This window comes from Hyla sarda, chromosome 6 (genome assembly GCF_029499605.1).
Source record: "Hyla sarda isolate aHylSar1 chromosome 6, aHylSar1.hap1, whole genome shotgun sequence".
In the NCBI taxonomy this organism is placed as follows: Eukaryota; Metazoa; Chordata; class Amphibia; order Anura; family Hylidae; genus Hyla; species Hyla sarda.
In genome coordinates this window covers 252,508,104-252,527,300 of record NC_079194.1, presented here as the reverse complement: position 1 = coordinate 252,527,300, position 19,197 = coordinate 252,508,104, and the positions used below count along the sequence as shown (strand labels likewise).

General features: G+C 43.4%; 1 protein-coding gene across 2 annotated transcripts in view; it reads right to left on the bottom strand.

The window, feature by feature from the left end:
• Positions 1–19,197, bottom strand: part of SLC25A22 (solute carrier family 25 member 22) — a 70,136-nt gene that overhangs the window by 11,923 nt on the left and 39,016 nt on the right. For both annotated transcript variants that reach the window (XM_056526934.1, XM_056526935.1), the window contains exons 4-6: positions 17,616–17,671; positions 16,484–16,574; positions 305–423 (exon numbers count right to left, since the gene is read on the bottom strand). In XM_056526934.1, coding sequence (XP_056382909.1) covers positions 305–423; positions 16,484–16,574; positions 17,616–17,671 — 266 coding nt within the window. The remainder of the gene's footprint in view (positions 1–304; positions 424–16,483; positions 16,575–17,615; positions 17,672–19,197) is intronic.

Genomic DNA, 19,197 nt, shown 5'->3' with positions numbered 1-19,197 from the left:
AAAAGTAAAAATAGTATTAAAAAAAAATTTTTCTGGCATTTTTTGGTAATCTACCACTGCAGTCTTTGAGCCAAAGTCAGAAGTGTATTCAAAAGGAATAGGACATATAAGAGAAGGACTTATACTTTTCCTTCCTGCTGGATCCACTTCTGAGTTTGGCTCTAAAACTGCAGTGGCAGATCCCCAAAAAACAGAAACCAGAAGAAACCTGTGTGGAAGCCCAGCCTAACGGAAGCAAATATGGTTGGTATCTGATCTAATGAGGTGTCTAATCTTGCCCTCTGAGTAACAATACATTTCTTACCCAGTCGTCCAGCATCTTGTAGCTGGATTTTCAGCATCTCCATGGGCGTAGTGACTATTACTTGACATGTTCCTGCTCCACAACCAGCAAGCATCTCCTTTAACAGAGTCAGCTTCTTCCTGTAATGTAAAAACGATGCTAACATTACTCTCCACACCACCAAAAGTAGTTGCAGGGTGTTCTAGTGTTTGATCAAATGCACTTTATTTGGTACATGTTATTAGCAAAGGTGTAACTTATAGCTTCAGGACCCCAATGTAGAATCTCTCACAGGGCCCCCAACTAGCATTTGTAATTTATGGTTCTGGGCTCCTCATATGGGGCATGGATATGCCCTGGATGCTAGGTGGTGGTAGGGGTGGTAGGCCACTGACAAGCTGCTCTTACTTGGCCATGTAATTTATAGGGGTATTCCAGGATTTTTTTTTATTTGACTATGCTACAGGGGCTGTAAAGTTAGTGTAGTTTATAATATAGTGTCTGTACCTGTGTGTTATGGTTTTCTTATGTGATTTTCACTCCAATATTTATTTTTTATCAGCATACAAAATGACTGCTGTCTCAGATTTTTCCCAGCTTGGAATGCGGCCGAGACCTGACTCACTAGTCAGCTGATGACAGGGAGCCTGTCTGCTTCAATGGGTGGAGGGATCGCTTGGTGGGAGAGAGATCAATCTGCAACAGCTGTAGGCACCCTGATTGAAAACCACACTGATTTGTATGGATGCAGCTCATTTATGTTTCAATGGGTGGGGTGGCTGATGTGTGGGAGGGAGGAAGATGGAATTGTAGGATTTGTAGTCAAAAAAATAAAAGTCAAACAGGAAATAGCAGTTCACAAATAGCTAGCCACAGTGTTTTGGTAATCTCACAACATAGCCATTTAGATCCAAGACAAGCGCAGATCCTTCCTAAGCATGTCCATTACTGTCTGCCAGGTACGTACTAAAATCACCTTATGGTGGATAACCCCTTTAAATTTAGGGAGTTAGGGCAGCAAACATTAATCTTTGCCCTGTTTAAAAGGAAAGTGTGGGAACAACTCTGGACACACAACCAATACTGTAAATCTGTTATCTCAGTGATAAAGTGGTGCAGCCACATGACGGAGCACAAGGCCATGGCATTTACAATGAGTATATATGGCTTTAGAACATCACGTTGGCTTTTTGATTTACCATCAGCACCATTGTATATGTGAACAATCACTATGTAAAAGAAATGAAAAAAATATGTGCAGTCCAGGAGATATTTGTATAGGAATTAGATCAGCATTATATGTAGAATGTGACAAAACATATTGTCAGAGTAATTTTCCAAATCGCGCTGCAGTTCCAAGAAGCCTATGGGTTGAGTCACTGTGATATTATGTGAGTTTCTCTACAAGGATGCGAGCCAGAATCTATTCTCAGCTTGTTTAATTGATGGAATAGTCCCAAGTTCCCACTTATTAGCTGGTTTACAGCAGGTGGCTGCCGATCTGTGCTCCATTCCTATAGCCTGTTCTGTCTAATTGGGCTTGTAAAGCAAAAAATCTATAAAACCAAGTCCAGAAAGAGTTAATGCCTCGGCACTGCAGCACAGTACATCAGCTCCCTCTCTGCTAAGGCTGAGTTTCCACTTGTCTTTTATTCTGGCAGTTTTTGGAAAACTACCACTGCAGTTTTTGAGCCAAAGCCAGAAGTGTATTCAAAAGGAATAGGACATATGAAGAAAGAACTTACACTTCTCCTCCCTTGTGGATCCACTTCTGACTTTGGCTCAAAAACTGCAGTGGTAGTTTTCCAAAAACTGCCAGAAAAAATAACCAAGTGGAAACTTAGCCTAAGGAGTTCAGACTCTGAGCGGCTGCGGAGTCTGCTAAGGCTATCTAGGTAACATAGTAACATAGATAATAAGGTTGAAGAAAGAACAGAGTCAAAGTTCAACCTATATCCCTAATGAGTCCCTACTGAGTTGATCCAGAGGAAGGAAAAAAAAAACTCATACTAGAGGTATAAATTCCTTCCCGACTCCAAATATGGCATCAGAATAAATCACTGGATCAACTTTCTGTCCCTATAAATCTAGAATCCATAACCTGTAATATAATTATTCTCCAAAAATGCATCCAGACCCCTTTTGAATTATTTTACAGAGTTCCCCATGACCACCTCCTCCTCAGGCAGAGAATTCCACAATCTCACTGCTCTTACAGTAAAGAACCCCCATCTGTGCTGGTGTAGAAACCTTCTTTCCTCTAGACGTAGAGGATGCCCCCTTGTTATAGATACAGTCCTGGGTATAAATAGATCATGGGAGAGATATCTGTACTGTCCCCTGATATATTTATACATAGTTATTAGGTCTCACCTAAGCCTTCTTTTTTCTAAACTAAATAACCCCAATTCTGATAATCTTTCTGGGTACTGTAGTCCTCCCATTCCCCGTATTACTCTGGTTGCCCGTCTTTGAACCTTCTCCAGCTCCACTATATCATTCTTGTGCACTGGTGCCCAGTACTGTACACAGTATTCTATGTGTGGTCTGACCAGTACTGTACACAGTATTCTATGTGTGGTCTGACTAGTACTGTGCACAGTATTCTATGTGTGGTCTGACTAGTACTGTACACAGTATTCTATGTGTGGTCTGACCAGTACTGTACACAGTATTCTATGTGTGGTCTGACCAGTACTGTGCACAGTATTCTATGTGTGGTCTGACTAGTACTGTACACTGTATTCTATGTGTGGTCTGACCAGAACTGTACACAGTATTCTATGTGTGGCCTGACCAGTACTGTACACAGTATTCTATGTGTGGCCTGACCAGTACTGTACACAGTATTCTATGTGTGGTCTGACCAGTACTGTACACAGTATTCTATGTGTGGTCTGACCAGTACTGTACACAGTATTCTAGACGTAGAGGATGCCCCCTTGTTATAGATACAGTCCTGGGTATAAATAGATCATGGGAGAGATATCTGTACTGTCCCCTGATATATTTATACATAGTTATTAGGTCTCACCTAAGCCTTCTTTTTTCTAAACTAAATAACCCCAATTCTGATAATCTTTCTGGGTACTGTAGTCCTCCCATTCCCCGTATTACTCTGGTTGCCCGTCTTTGAACCTTCTCCAGCTCCACTATATCATTCTTGTGCACTGGTGCCCAGTACTGTACACAGTATTCTATGTGTGGTCTGACCAGTACTGTACACAGTATTCTATGTGTGGTCTGACTAGTACTGTGCACAGTATTCTATGTGTGGTCTGACTAGTACTGTACACAGTATTCTATGTGTGGTCTGACCAGTACTGTACACAGTATTCTATGTGTGGTCTGACCAGTACTGTGCACAGTATTCTATGTGTGGTCTGACTAGTACTGTACACTGTATTCTATGTGTGGTCTGACCAGAACTGTACACAGTATTCTATGTGTGGCCTGACCAGTACTGTACACAGTATTCTATGTGTGGCCTGACCAGTACTGTACACAGTATTCTATGTGTGGTCTGACCAGTACTGTACACAGTATTCTATGTGTGGTCTGACCAGTACTGTACACAGTATTCTATGTGTGGTCTGACCAGTACTGTACACAGTATTCTATGTGTGGTCTGACCAGTACTGTACACAGAATTCTATGTGTGGTCTGACCAGTACTGTACACAGTATTCTATGTGTGGTCTGACCAGTACTGTACACAGTATTCTATGTGTGGTCTGACCAGTACTGTACACAGTATTCTATGTGTGGTCTGACCAGAACTGTACACAGTATTCTATGTGTGGTCTGACCAGTACTGTACACAGTATTCTATGTGTGGTCTGACCAGTACTGTACACAGTATTCTATGTGTGGTCTGACCAGTACTGTACACAGTATTCTATGTGTGGTCTGACCAGTACTGTACACAGTATTCTATGTGTGGTCTGACCAGTACTGTACACAGTATTCTATGTGTGGTCTGACCAGTACTGTACACAGTATTCTATGTGTGGTCTGACCAGAACTGTACACAGTATTCTATGTGTGGTCTGACCAGTACTGTACACAGTATTCTATGTGTGGTCTGACCAGTACTGTACACAGTATTCTATGTGTGGTCTGACTAGTACTGTACACAGTATTCTATGTGTGGTCTGACCAGTACTGTACACAGTATTCCATGTGTGGTCTGACCAGTACTGTACACAGTATTCTATGTGTGGTCTGACCAGTACTGTACACAGTATTCCATGTGTGGTCTGACCAGTACTGTACACAGTATTCTATGTGTGGTCTGACCAGTACTGTACACAGTATTCCATGTGTGGTCTGACTAGTACTGTACACAGTATTCTATGTGTGGTCTGACCAGTATTGTACACAGTATTCTATGTGTGGTCTGACCAGTACTGTACACAGAATTCTATGTGTGGTCTGACCAGTACTGTACACAGTATTCTATGTGTGGTCTGACCAGTACTGTACACAGTATTCTATGTGTGGTCTGACCAGTACTGTACACAGTATTCTATGTGTGGTCTGACCAGAACTGTACACAGTATTCTATGTGTGGTCTGACCAGTACTGTACACAGTATTCTATGTGTGGTCTGACCAGTACTGTACACAGTATTCTATGTGTGGTCTGACCAGTACTGTACACAGTATTCTATGTGTGGTCTGACCAGTACTGTACACAGTATTCTATGTGTGGTCTGACCAGTACTGTACACAGTATTCTATGTGTGGTCTGACCAGAACTGTACACAGTATTCTATGTGTGGTCTGACCAGTACTGTACACAGTATTCTATGTGTGGTCTGACCAGTACTGTACACAGTATTCTATGTGTGGTCTGACTAGTACTGTACACAGTATTCTATGTGTGGTCTGACCAGTACTGTACACAGTATTCCATGTGTGGTCTGACCAGTACTGTACACAGTATTCCATGTGTGGTCTGACCAGTACTGTACACAGTATTCCATGCGTGGTCTGACCAGTACTGTACACAGTATTCTATGTGTGGTCTGACCAGTACTGTACACAGTATTCCATGTGTGGTCTGACTAGTACTGTACACAGTATTCTATGTGTGGTCTGACCAGTACTGTACACAGTATTCTATGTGTGGTCTGACCAGTACTGTACACAGAATTCTATGTGTGGTCTGACCAGTACTGTACACAGTATTCTATGTGTGGTCTGACCAGTACTGTACACAGTATTCTATGTGTGGTCTGACCAGTACTGTACACAGTATTCTATGTGTGGTCTGACCAGAACTGTACACAGTATTCTATGTGTGGTCTGACCAGTACTGTACACAGTATTCTATGTGTGGTCTGACCAGTACTGTACACAGTATTCTATGTGTGGTCTGACCAGTACTGTACACAGTATTCTATGTGTGGTCTGACCAGTACTGTACACAGTATTCTATGTGTGGTCTGACCAGTACTGTACACAGTATTCTATGTGTGGTCTGACCAGTACTGTACACAGTATTCTATGTGTGGTCTGACCAGAACTGTACACAGTATTCTATGTGTGGTCTGACCAGTACTGTACACAGTATTCTATGTGTGGTCTGACCAGTACTGTACACAGTATTCTATGTGTGGTCTGACTAGTACTGTACACAGTATTCTATGTGTGGTCTGACCAGTACTGTACACAGTATTCCATGTGTGGTCTGACCAGTACTGTACACAGTATTCTATGTGTGGTCTGACCAGTACTGTACACAGTATTCCATGTGTGGTCTGACTAGTACTGTACACAGTATTCTATGTGTGGTCTGACCAGTACTGTACACAGTATTCTATGTGTGGTCTGACCAGTACTGTACACAGTATTCTATGTGTGGTCTGACCAGTACTGTACACAGTATTCTATGTGTGGTCTGACCAGTACTGTACACAGTATTCTATGTGTGGTCTGACTAGGTGGTGCTCTGCAGTACAGAGGACAGTATTCTATATATCATGTGTATAAGAAACAGATTGCATCATTCACCCATCAGATAACTGTTGTCCTTCTTTTATTTGAGCTTTCGTATAAGCGGGTACAACAGGCAGGGGAGTGGCACCTGAGTGGCAAGAAATGGTCACAGACACCAGAAGAAGCCACTTAGGTGTGAGAAACATCTGAGACCAGAAGCAGTGCCTTAGCGGTGAGAAATGGCCATAGAAACCAGAAAAAGCGCCTTAGTGGCCAGAAAAGGTTATCGGCTCCTGAACACCCTCACATCTTCTCCACCTGACACTCCCCTGCCTGTGTTGTACCCGCTCATATGAAACCTCAAATAAAAGTATAAATACGGTTATCCCATTGCCGCAATCTGTTTCTTATACGCACACAAAAAGACTCACTTAGCTATGACTACAAGGAAACAAGTGACATCTAAGTGTCTGGAACATCATATTAACTACCATGCCAGAAGAACGATGGCCCAAATTTACTAAGGCTCCAACATTCTATCATAAGATGCACCAGAAATGTGATGCCCAACAACAACAACAAAAAAAAAAAATGTATTAAGCAAAATGCACCAAAAAGATCAGGAACTGCACCTATTGGAAAATGTGTTGCATGTGTGGAACTGGATTTCCCATAAATGCGTTGCTGACCATATAAGATTGGTCAAAACCTGGAGACAAGACAGTCTACAAATGGTAAAGTGAAAGCTGAGCTGTGATTGGTTCCTATGGGCAAAATCTGGTCAGTTTGATAAATCTTCCCCCTAATAACGATCTGCGCAGCCTCCATGTGCTGCTGTACAGGTCCATCAGGTGTCCTATATATTGAGAAAGTCTCCTTTTAAGCAATTTTCGGGAGAATCCCTCTGGACCTCTGGAATGCCATGGCACAAAATGTATGCTAACGCTTTAACTATAACAAATTTAGGATGCCAATGTTACCAGAAATCTATTTGGGACATCACCACAACCATAGAGAAAAGTAACAGCACCCATCCTGGCATTTAATGAAAAAATGCAAAAAAAAAAAACAAAAAAAAAAAAAAACCCTTGTGGGTTGAAACGTTGCATCTTTTGTACTAAGAAGGAATAAGTGATAACCATATATATATATATAAGATCATCCATCCAGGTTAGAGTCAGGTCAGGTTTTTTTTAATCTTTGCTTAAATCCTACAAAACAACAGACACCAGAAGGAAACAAGATGGATCCCATTAAAAGTCAATGGGATCCGTCAGGACTGTTGGTGTCCATTGTGCATAGGACCATTCAGGTTCGGTTATTCTGGGTCGAACAGAGCTCTAAAGCTAGTGTGAACCTAACCTAAGGCACAGTGGAGTACAGTTGTGGCCCTTTGCACTTAAAGGAGTACTCTGGTGGAAAACTTTTTATTTTTATTTTTTTTATCAACCTGGTGCCAGAAAGTTAAACAGATTTGTAAATTACTTCTATAAAAAAATCTTAATCCTTCCAGTACTTATTAGCTGCTGAATACTACAGAGGAAATTATTTCTTTTTGGAACACAGTGCTCTCTGCTGACATCATGAACACATTGCTCTCTGCTGACATCATGACCGCAGTGCTCCCTGCTGCCATCTCTGTCCATTTTAGGAACTGTCCAGAGAAGCATATGTTTTCTATGGGGATTTTCTCAGACTCTGGACAGTTCTTAAAACGGACAGAGATGTCAGCAGAGAGCACTGTGCTCGTGATTCAGCAGAGAGCTCTGTGTTCCAAAAAGAAAATAATTTCCTCTGTAGTATTCAGCAGCTAATAAGTACTGGAAGGATTAAAGGAGAACTCCAGAATAAAAAAATTGGTCCCCATACTGCCGTCAGTAAAAGAAATTGATAGATACATACCTTCCTTCGCTCCCCGATGCCTCCGGTAACCGTCTCCGGTCTCCGTTGCGATCCTCTTCCTGGTGGTCGGTGAGTGAGTCATACTGCACTCAGCCAATCACCGGCTGCAGCGAAGTCCCGACTCGGGAGCGCTTCAAGACACAAAATTCTTCACTACACCGGCACCTGCTGCCGGGACTGAAAACGTCACACTGCCGCTCAGCCTATCGCCGGTCGAGTAGGGACTTCGCTGCTCCCGATGATTGGCTGAGTGCAGTATGACTCGCCGACCACCGGCAACCAGGAAGAGGATCGCAACGGAGACCGGAGACAGTTACCGGAGGCACCGGGGGAGCGGAGGAAGGTATGTATCTATCTATTTTTTTTACTGCCGGCAGTATGGAGGACAATTTTTGTATTCTGGAGTTCTCCTTTAAGATTTTTTAATAGAAGTAATTTATAAATCTGTTTAATTTTCTGGCACCAGTTGTTTTCCACCGGAGTACCCCTTTAAACAGGAGATTATCCTATTACAGCCCCATACAATATGGGGAATATGCACTGGAGACCATTGCAAAGCAACAGCCCATGTGACACAAGGTGACCATTAGAGATGAGCGAACTTACAGTAAATTCGATTCGTCACGAACTTCTCGGCTTGGCAGTTGCTGACTTATCCTGCATAAATTAGTTCAGCTTTCAGGTGCTCCGGTGGGCTGGAAAAGGTGGATACAGTAATAGGAAAGAGTCTTCTAGGAATGTATCCACCTTTTCCAGCCCACGGGAGCACATGAAAGCTGAACTAATTTATGCAGGATAAGTCATCAACCGCCGAGCTGAGAAGTTTGTGAGGAATCAAATTTACTGTACGTTCGCTCATCTTTAGTGACCATCATCCTTGCTTAGGTGTTATTGATATGCGGTGGTAATATAGATGTGTAGTATTCATCTTTCCGAGACAACACGTCCTCTCTTTGAGGAGCGTCCTGCTCTTCTTCATCCCCACGGCATCGCAATGACGGCAGGATCCTACCCCATAGAGTAGTGGTCTTCAACCTGCAGACCTCCAGATGTTGCAAAACTACAACTCCTAGCATGCCCGGACAGCCAACGGCTGTCCGGGCATGCTGGGAGTTGTAGTTTTGCAACATTTGGAGGTCCGCAGGTTGGAGACCACTGCCATAGAGGATCCAGCAAAAGAAACATGAAAAATGGTCTCAGGAATGTAAAGAAGAATATTTCAGAAAAAATACTTTGCTTTTGTTATGCACAGGAACATTTTTTTAACCATTTATTTGGTACTAACACATATAATGGCTGGAATGGAGGATGGAATGTCTGGTATAGTTGCGTGGAAAGGTGTGAGCCAAAAAAGGGGTTAACTTTTTGCAGATGACTGCAGTACATAATGCGAACATCAGGTGGCAAACTTGCGCAGATGCGATGCAGGTGAAGCTATAAAGTGGCGCAGAGACGACCGTGTTGACAGTTCAATTTCTGATCCTTTCTATTCCCCAGCACAATAATTGTTGGAGCCCATCTGCCCTCCGCCCGTACAGAGCAGCAGGTGGGTGGGTTTTTGGTATGATACCCATATGATTTGGCATGATAACAGTAAAATAAATTCTGCTTACGGTCCATAGTATCACACTAAGCATTTTACCTCCCCTCTGAGTCCTCCCAACTTCCCCCATTCACCACTAGTGCACTGAGGGTCACCTTTCATCTCCAGGTCACAGTTTACTATAAATATAAAAATAAGATATTAACTTTGCAAATACTCTTAACTATAATAATGTAGCATACACTACTGTATGTTTGGCTACATTCACACTACGTAAAATTTCTTGATGCACTTTATTTTACGTGTGCATTTTTGTCTTGAAATAACTAGAGACGAACGAAGTTACAGTAATTCGATTCTGCACGAACCTCGCGGCTCAGCGGTTGCTGACTTTAGCCACATAAATGAGTTCAGCTTTCAGGTGCTCCGGTGGGTTGGAAAAGGTGGATAAAGTCCTAAGAGACTCTTTCCTAGGACTGTATCCATCTTTTCCAGCCCAGCGGAGCACCTGAAAGCTGAACTAAATTATGCAGGAAAAGTCAGCAACCGCTGAGCCGCGAGGTTCGTGCAGAATCGAATTACTGTAACTTCGTTCGTCTCTAGAAATAACTAAAAAAAGAAAAAAAGGTCACATAATAAACTTAGCTTAAAAAAGCTTAAAATGATCAGAAGTCTGTACACAAGATAATGTACAGTAACCTAATAGAAGGAAAAATAATACCGCCGGAATACAAGGGATCAGAGAGCGTACTTTATTTCGTGTCCACATTTTTGGCTGTTTATGGACAAAAAGGCATGTGTAAAATAAAATATATGTCTGAATTTGATGTTGTGTGAAACGGGAAACGGACAGACTGATCAACCCTACTAACCTGAATATACAGGTGGTTAGTGAGGGTAATCTTGAGTAAAATAATGTACTCCTTATCCCAATCTGTTGATTCCCAGATATAGCACAATCTTGCAATATGCAAATGAATTGTTATCTGAATCAGGAGCAGGTCTGAAGATTTAGGGTACGTTCACACGCGCTGGTGAAAGCCCCGCTGTATGCTGGCTTTATATGTGCCTGCTGGTAGCGGCAATACGCCGCTACGAGCAGACACAGTGCAGCAATGTGCGCAGCGTACTCGCACACGGACACGCTCCCTGCTCTGAGCTAGGCAGAGAGCTCCCGCGATGTGCGAGTATACTGCGACTCGCACATCGCAGTGTGTCTGCTTGTAGCGGCGTATTGCCGCTATGAGCAGGCACATGTAAAGACAGCATAGAGCGGGCCTTCAGCAGCAGATCTGCAGCGTAAAATAAAATCCGCGCGTGAACGTAACCTTAGGGTACGGTACGTTCACACGAGCGGATTTTCGCAGCGGATTTCGCTGCGGATCCGCTGGTGAAGGCCCGCTCTATGCTGTCTTTACATGTGCCTGCTCATAGCGGCAATACGCCGCTACAAGCAGACACACTGCGATGTGCGAGTCGCAGTATACTCGCACATCGCGGAAGCTCTCTGCCTAGCTCAGAGCAGGGAGATTGGCCGCGATGTGGGAGTTGCAGTATACTCGCACATCGCGGGCGATCTCCCTGCCCTGAGCTAGGCAGAGAGCTCCCGCGATGTGCGAGTATACTGCGACTCGCACATCGCAGTGTGTCTGCTTGTAGCGGCGTATTGCCGCTATGAGCAGGCATATGTAAAGACAGCATAGAGCGGGCCTTCAGCAGCGGATCCGCAGCGTAAAATACACTGTAAATCCGCTCGTGTGAACATACCCTTAAGCTATGTTCACACAGGGGAATTTCTGCACGGAAAATCTCCATGCGGACATACTCCAGCGCTCCAGCTAGGACCGCTTGGAAATGCGCTGCCTCATAGATGGCAATGCATTTCTGCAGGGAGTCTGCAGAAAGAATAGACATATCTATTCTTTCTGCGGACAATGAAATTTGAATTCCCAAGCCAGATGTTTCCGGCGCCGAAATTCTGCTATGTAAAGAACGCAGCAGAATCCCATTGAAATCAATTCTATTGTGTGAACAGAGCCTAATGGAGTCAGTCAGGGTTGTCGCTGCCCTCAATTATGCTGCGACTTGCAAAGTATTGAATGGCAATGCATATGCTGTATGCATTGTGGATCACTTTACATAAGCCAGGCATGGGGTTAGGATGCACAATACTTACCTAATAGCGGAGTAGGGTGGGTTCACAGAGCATTATTGCAGTAGGTCACCAGTATCCTTTGGTATCCCTTTAGAAAAGGGATGTTGTCATATACTGTGGCATACTGCAATGGGCACTATTCATTTAAATAACCTGAATGGAGTCACCTACTAGCTTACCATTGTTAAATGCTAGTTTAACCTCTTAAGGACCCAGGACGTCCCCGTACGTCCTGGCGTTTTCCGGTCCCTGCCGCGCGCCGGGCAGAGATCGGAACTGGATGCCTGCTGAAATCCTTCAGCAGGCATCCAGGGCAAACGCTGAGGGGGGCCATGTAGGCAAGGGAAATCGCCCTTGCGATCTGCGGCGATACCGGGCTGATCGGGTCTCTGGGACCCGACCGCCCGGTAATTTCGCATGATCCCGGCTGTCACAGACAGCCAGAACCATGCTAATGTATAGGAGCGAGGTGGCAAGCCGGCCACCTCCTCCTATACCCTGCAATCTGTCGGTTAGTTAACCGACCAATCGCAGGAGGGGGGGCGGTTACTTCCTCCCGTCCTGCCTGGCCCCTGAAAGTCCGGAGAGGACGGGAGGAAGACCGGAGGACGCGGCGGGGGACGGGGGAGTGCTGGGGCCCGGCCCCGGTACTTACCTCGTCCCTGAAGACCCGGATCCCGGCGATGAAGATGGCGGCGGCGGCGACAGGTGAGTAGATCTTCAGCCGCGGTCGGGCCCTTTACAGCAATGCACGTCGCCGTAAAGCGACATGCATTGCTGTAATGGGACCCTGTAAACTACAACTCCCAGCATGCCCAGACAGCCCTTGGCATCTAGGCATGCTGGGAGTTGTAGTTTTGCAACATCTGGAGGTCCACAGTTTGGAGACCACTGTGCCCTTCCAGATGTTGCAAAACTACACAATCCTCAGCATGCCCTTACTGTCCAGGCATGCTGGGAGTTGTAGTTCTGTAACATCTGGCCCTTCAGATGTGGCAGAACTACAACTCCCAGCATGCCTGGACAGTTTTGGCATACTGGGAGTTGTAGTTTTGCAACATCTGGAAGGGCACAGATTGGGAACCACTGTATTAGTGGTCTGCAAACTGTAGTCCTCCAGATGTTGCAAAACTACAACTCCAAGCATGCTGGGAGTTGTAGTTCGGCAACATCTGGCTCTAAAGATGTTGCCGAACTACTACTCCCAGCATACCTGAGAATGTTTGGGAGTTGTGGTTTTGCAACAGCTGGAGGCACACTGGTTGGGAAACATTGTCTGTTTCCTAACTCAGTGTTTCCCAAACCGTGTGCCTCCAGCTGTTGCAAAACTATAACTACCAGCATGCACTGAGACTGTGCATGCTGGGAGTTGTAGTTTTGCAACAGCTGGAGGTCCCCCCCTTGTGAATGTACAGGGTACATTCACATGGGCAGGTGCTTACAGTGAGTATCAGGCTGCAAGTTTGCAATGCAGCAAATTTTGCGCGGCAGCTCAAACTCGCAGCGGGAAACTTGCTGTAATCCCCCGCCCATGTGACTGTACCCTAAAAACACTACACTACACTAACACAAAATAAAATAAAAAGTAAAAAACACTACATATACACATACCCCTACACAGCCCCCCTCCCCAATAAAAATGAAAAACGTCTGGTACGCCACTCTTTCCAAAATGGAGCCTCCAGCTGTTGCAAAACAACAACTCCCACTATTGCCGGACAGCCGTTGACTGTCCAGGCATGCTGGGAGTTTTGCAACAGCTGGAGGCACCCTGTTTGGGAATCGCTGGCGTAGAATACCCCTATGTCCACCCCTATGCAAATCCCTAATTCAGGCCTCAAATGCGCATGGCGCTCTCACTTTGGAGCCCTGTCGTATTTCAAGGCAACAGTTTAGGGTCACATATGGGGTATCGCCGTACTCGGGAGAAATTGCCTAACAAATCTTGGGGGGTCTTTTTCTCCTTTCACCCCTTATGAAAAGGTGAAGTTGGGGTCTACACCAACATGTTAGTGTAAAAAAATAAACTTTTTACACTAACATGCTGGTGTTGCCCTATACTTTTCATTTTGAAAAGAGGTAAAGGGGAAAAAAGCCCCCCCAAATTTGTAACGCAATTTCTCCCGACTACGGAAATACCCCATATGTGGGCGTAAAGTCCTCTGGGAGCGCACAACAAGGCCCAGAAGGGAGAGTGTGCCATGTACATTTGAGGTGATTTGCACAGGGGTGGCTGATTGTTACAGCGGTTATGACAAACGCAAAAAAAAAAAAAAAAACACATGTGACCCCATTTCGGAAACTACACCCCTCACGGAATGTAATGAGGGGTGCAGTGAGAATTTACACCCCACAGGTGTCTGACAGATCTTTGGAACAGTGGGCTGTGCAAATAAAAAATTTTGTACAGCCCACTGTTCCAAAGATCTGACAGACACCAGTGGGGGGTAAATGCTCACTTTACGCCTTGTTACATTCCTCAAGGGGTCTAGTTTCCAAAATGGTATGCCATGTGGGGGTTATTTTGCTGTCCTGGCACCATATGGGCTTCCTAAATGCGACATGCCCCCCGAGCAAAATTTGCTCTCAAAAAGCCAAATTATCTTCTGAGCATTGTAGTTCGCCCGTAGTGCACTTCAGGTCAACTTATGGGGTACCTCCATACTCAGAAGAGATGTGGTTACAAATTTTGGGGGGTATTTTCTGCTATTAACCCTTGCAAAAATGTAAAATTTGGGGGGGAAACACACCTTTTAGTTAATTTTTTTTTTTTTTTTACGTATGCAAAAGTCATGAAACCCCTGTGGGGTATTAAGACTCACTTTATTTTTTGTTACGTTCCTCAAGGGGACTAGTTTCCAAAATGGTATGCCATGTGTTTTTTTTTTTTTTGCTGTCCTGGCACCATAGGGGCTTCCTAAATGCGACATACCCCCGAGCAAAATTTGCTCTCAAAAAGCCAAATATGACTCCTTCTCTTCTGAGCATTGTAGTTCACCCATAGTACACTGCAGGTCAACTTATGGGGTACTGCCATACTCAGAAGAGATGGGGTTACAATTTTTGGGGGGTATTTTCTGCTATTAACCCTTGCAAAAATGTGAAATTTGGGGGGAAACACACATTTTAGTGAAATTTTATTTTTATTTTTTTACATATGCAAAAGTCGTGAAACCCCTGTGGGGTATTAAGGCTCACTTTATTCCTTGTTACGTACCTCAAGGGGTCTAGTTTCCAAAATGGTATGCCTTGTGGGGGATTTTTGCTGTTCTGGCACCATATGGGCTTCCTAAATGCAACATGCCCCCCAAAAACCATTTCAAAAAAACGTACTCTCCAAAATCCCCTTGTCACTCCTTCGCTTCTGAGCCCTCTACTGCGCCCGCCGAACACTTTACATAGACATATGAGGTATGTGCTTACTCGAGAGAAATTGGGCTACAAATATAAGTATAAATTTTCTCCTTTTACCCCTTGTAAAAATTCAAAAATTGGGTCTACAAGAACATGCGAGTGTAAAAAATGTAGATTGTGAATTTTCTCCTTCACTTTGCTGTTATTCCTGTGAAACACCTAAAGGGTTAAAACGCTGACTGAATGTCATTTTGAATACTTTGGGGGGTGCAGTTTTTATAATGGGGTCATTTGTGGGGTATTTCTAATATGAAGACCCTTCAAATCCACTTCAAACCTGAACTGGTTCCTGAAAAATTGTGAGTTTGGAAATTTTGTGAAAAATTGGAAAATTGCTGCTGAACTTTGAAGCCCTCTGGTGTCTTCCAAAAGTAAAAACACGTCAATTTTATGATGCAAACATAAAGTAGACATATTGGAAATGTGAATAAAAATAAAATTTTTTTGAAATATCCATTTTCCTTACAAGCAGAGAGCTTCAAAGTTAGAAAAATGCTAAATTTTCAAGTTTTTCATCAAATTTGGGGATTTTTCACCAAGAAAGGATGCAAGTTACCACAAAAATTTACCACTATGTTAAAGTAGAATATGTCACGAAAAAACAATCTCGGAATCAGAATGATAAGTAAAAGCATTCCAGAGTTATTAATGTTTAAAGTGACAGTGGTCAGATGTGCAAAAAATGGCCGGGTCCTAAGGTGTAAAATGGCTGGGTCCTTAAGGGGTTAAAGGGGTTATCCAGGAAAAAACTTTTTTTTTATATATCAACTGGCTCCAGAAAGTTAAACAGATTTGTAAATTATTTCTATTAAAAAATCTTAATCCTTCCAATGATTATCAGCTGCTGTAGTTGAATTGTTCTTTTCTGTCTGGCAACAGTGCTCTCTGCTGACATCTCTGCTTGTCTCGGGAACTGCACAGAGTAGAAGAGGTTTGCTATGGGGATTTGCTTCTACTTCGAGACAGGTGTAATCAGAGAGCACTTAGACAAAAAAAGAACAACTCAACTTCAGCAGCTAAAAAGTACTGAAAGGATTAAGATTTTTTAATAGAGTAATTTAAAAATCTGTTTAACTTTCTGGTGCCAGTTGATATATAAAAAAAAGTTTTTTCCTGGATAACCCCTTTAACAGGACACAAAAGTGCAGCATTTATGTGAAAATGTGCATATCACCTATGGAGTCAGCTGCAGAGACATGCATATAAAAAACACAAACGTTCATATGTAGGTCTTCCAATACTCACCCATCTTTGGACAGCGATTGTCTGAAGAAATCATTAGCAGCCAATTTAATCGCCTTTTCTGGTGTAACAAGGGTTAAGTTCACAGCAGCACCTGCAGACAGATAACAAGTATGAACTCCTGGAATAAAGCCTGTGCTATATCTGGAATATGAATGCCATTCATCTGATGTGTTATAAAGCTATGCAGACAGCATTCTGTCAAACGTCTTTTATAGTATTTAGAACAAAACCAGAGCGCCGTACATCCTGGAGGGGATCTACAATGAAGACTGGTGTGTTTGCTCTTTCTCCATGCAGGGTATGCTGTATATGTCAATAAGTTAACTGCCTGTACTGTTTGTACCCTTGGGCATACATACAGATCATAGAGCCTGGCATAAACATGATGTATTACTGAGCGTGGTACGAAATCATTATAGGCTGTGTCTGGTATAAACATAAAGGGGTACTCCGCCCCTAGAAATCTTATCCCCCTATCCAAAGGATAGGGGATAAGATGTCTGATTGTGGGGGTCCTGCCGCTGTGGACCCCCTCAATCTCTGCTGCGGCACCCTAGAAATCCGGTGCACTGAGTGAACTTCACTCCGAGCCGGATGACTGGCGATGCAGGGCGGAGGCTCGTGACATCACAGACACACCCGCTCGTGATGTCACGGCCATGCCCCCTCAATGCAAGTCTATGGGAGGGGGCGTGACATCAGTCATGCCCCCTCCCATAGACTTGCATTGAGGGGGCATGGCCATGACGTCCCGAGCCTCCAGCGCTGAACCTGACAGACGAACGCCGGATGCAGCAGGGAGATTGCACGATCTCCCCACGATCAGACATCTTATCCCCTATCATTTGGATAGGGGATAAGATATCTAGGGGCAGAGTACCCCTTTAAGGCTCTGTTCACATCTACCTTGAAGGCTCTGTGGAGGATTATGCCAAAAATGGTGGACATAATAACATGCAGAAGCATACCCATCAATTTTGGTTTTCTGTTGAACAAAGGAAATGAACAACACAGGTGTGAACACAGTCTTATTGGAACTGGATAGCCAAGGCATCTTGGTATGCCCCAAGTACAGAGCCTAGCGTTTCTTATAGTGGATATTGCAGGTAAGAATGTAGGGCCTATTACATACCTCTATACATGCCGAAATATCCCTCTGAACGTATAGTTTTAATAAGGCAGTCTGACCTGCAGATTAAAAAAGGATAAAAATAAATGAAATGGCTGAAACTGCTACCAGGACACTAAGCTGCCTTTAAAGGGGTACTACCGTGGAAAACTTTTTTTTTTTTAATCAACTGGTGCCAGAAAGTTAAACAGATTTGTAAATTACTTCTATTAAAAAAAAAATCTTAATCCTTCCAGTTCTTTTTAGGGACTGTATACTACAGAGGAAATGCTTTACTTTTTAGATTTCTCTGATGTCATGACCACAGTGCTCTCTGCTGACCTCTGCTGTCCATTTTAAGAACTGTCCAGACAGGAGAAAATCCCCATAGCAAACATATGCTGCCCTGGACAGTTCCTAAAATGGACAGCAGAGGTCAGCAGAGAGCACTGTGGTCATGACATCAGAGAAATCTAAAAAGTAAAGCATTTCCTCCGTAGTATATAGTCCCTAAAAAGTACTGGAAGGATTAAGATTTTTTAATAGAAGTAATTTACAAATCTGTTTCAATTTCTGGCACCAGTTGATTTAAATAAAAAAAAAAGTTTTTTTTAAAGTACCCCTTTAAGGGGTTATACCAAGATTAAAAGTTATTGTCTATCCATAGGATAGGTGATAGGAAGTTATAAGTGGGGTTTGACCACTATGACACCGGCCAAACACAACTGAGGTCCCCCATTCCCTCTGGCCATTGTGCATGCGTGGCAACCGCTCAATTCACTCTCTATAGGACCCTAAGCAGAGTACAGTGCTTGGCTATGTTCAGAAGTCCCATAGACAGTGAATGGAGTGGTGGCTGAGCATGCTCACTGCTGCTCTACTCACAAGTCAAGGGACCTTTGTTTTTGTATTCAGCCGGGGTCCCAGCAGTTGGACCTCCACCGATCATCTATCCCTTATCCTTTAATAGACAATAACTTTCCCCTCTGAAGTACCGTAAGCCTTATGCCAAGCATCCATAGCGGTTTAGTGCTTTACGTTATTTATTCTGCAGTATAAAAGATATTTCATAGACAATTGCAAAGAAAACTCAACAACTAAATGTAATTCTTTTCAGTATATTGTGTGTTCATGCTTTAGTTTTTTTTTCAGATGTTTTTCTTCATTTCAGTCCCAGCAGCTGGGGGGGATCTTCTGCTTCTCACCATGTAAGTCATCTCGGACTCATTCAATGATGTTAGGCTTTGGACTCTACAGTGGAAAGTCCATTGTTCTGAGAATACCGACAGCTTCTTAGTCTGCTAGACATGTCTTGATCTTCACAGCAGTGGCTTGTGGTCATTAGCTTGCTGTACACCGCATTATCCAGAGGATACTGCATAATGTATTCACGTTTTTTCTACTTAGGAACATTCATGATGCATTCAAAGCAAATCGCCACATTTACAAATCGCCACATTAATATATCTCAAGCCAGGGACGTAGCTTAAAGGGGAACTCCAATGAAAAACATTTTTTTTTTAAATCAACTGGTGCAAGAAAGTTAAACAGATTTGTAAATGACTTCTATTTAAAAATTGTAATCCTTCCAGTACTTAATAGCTGA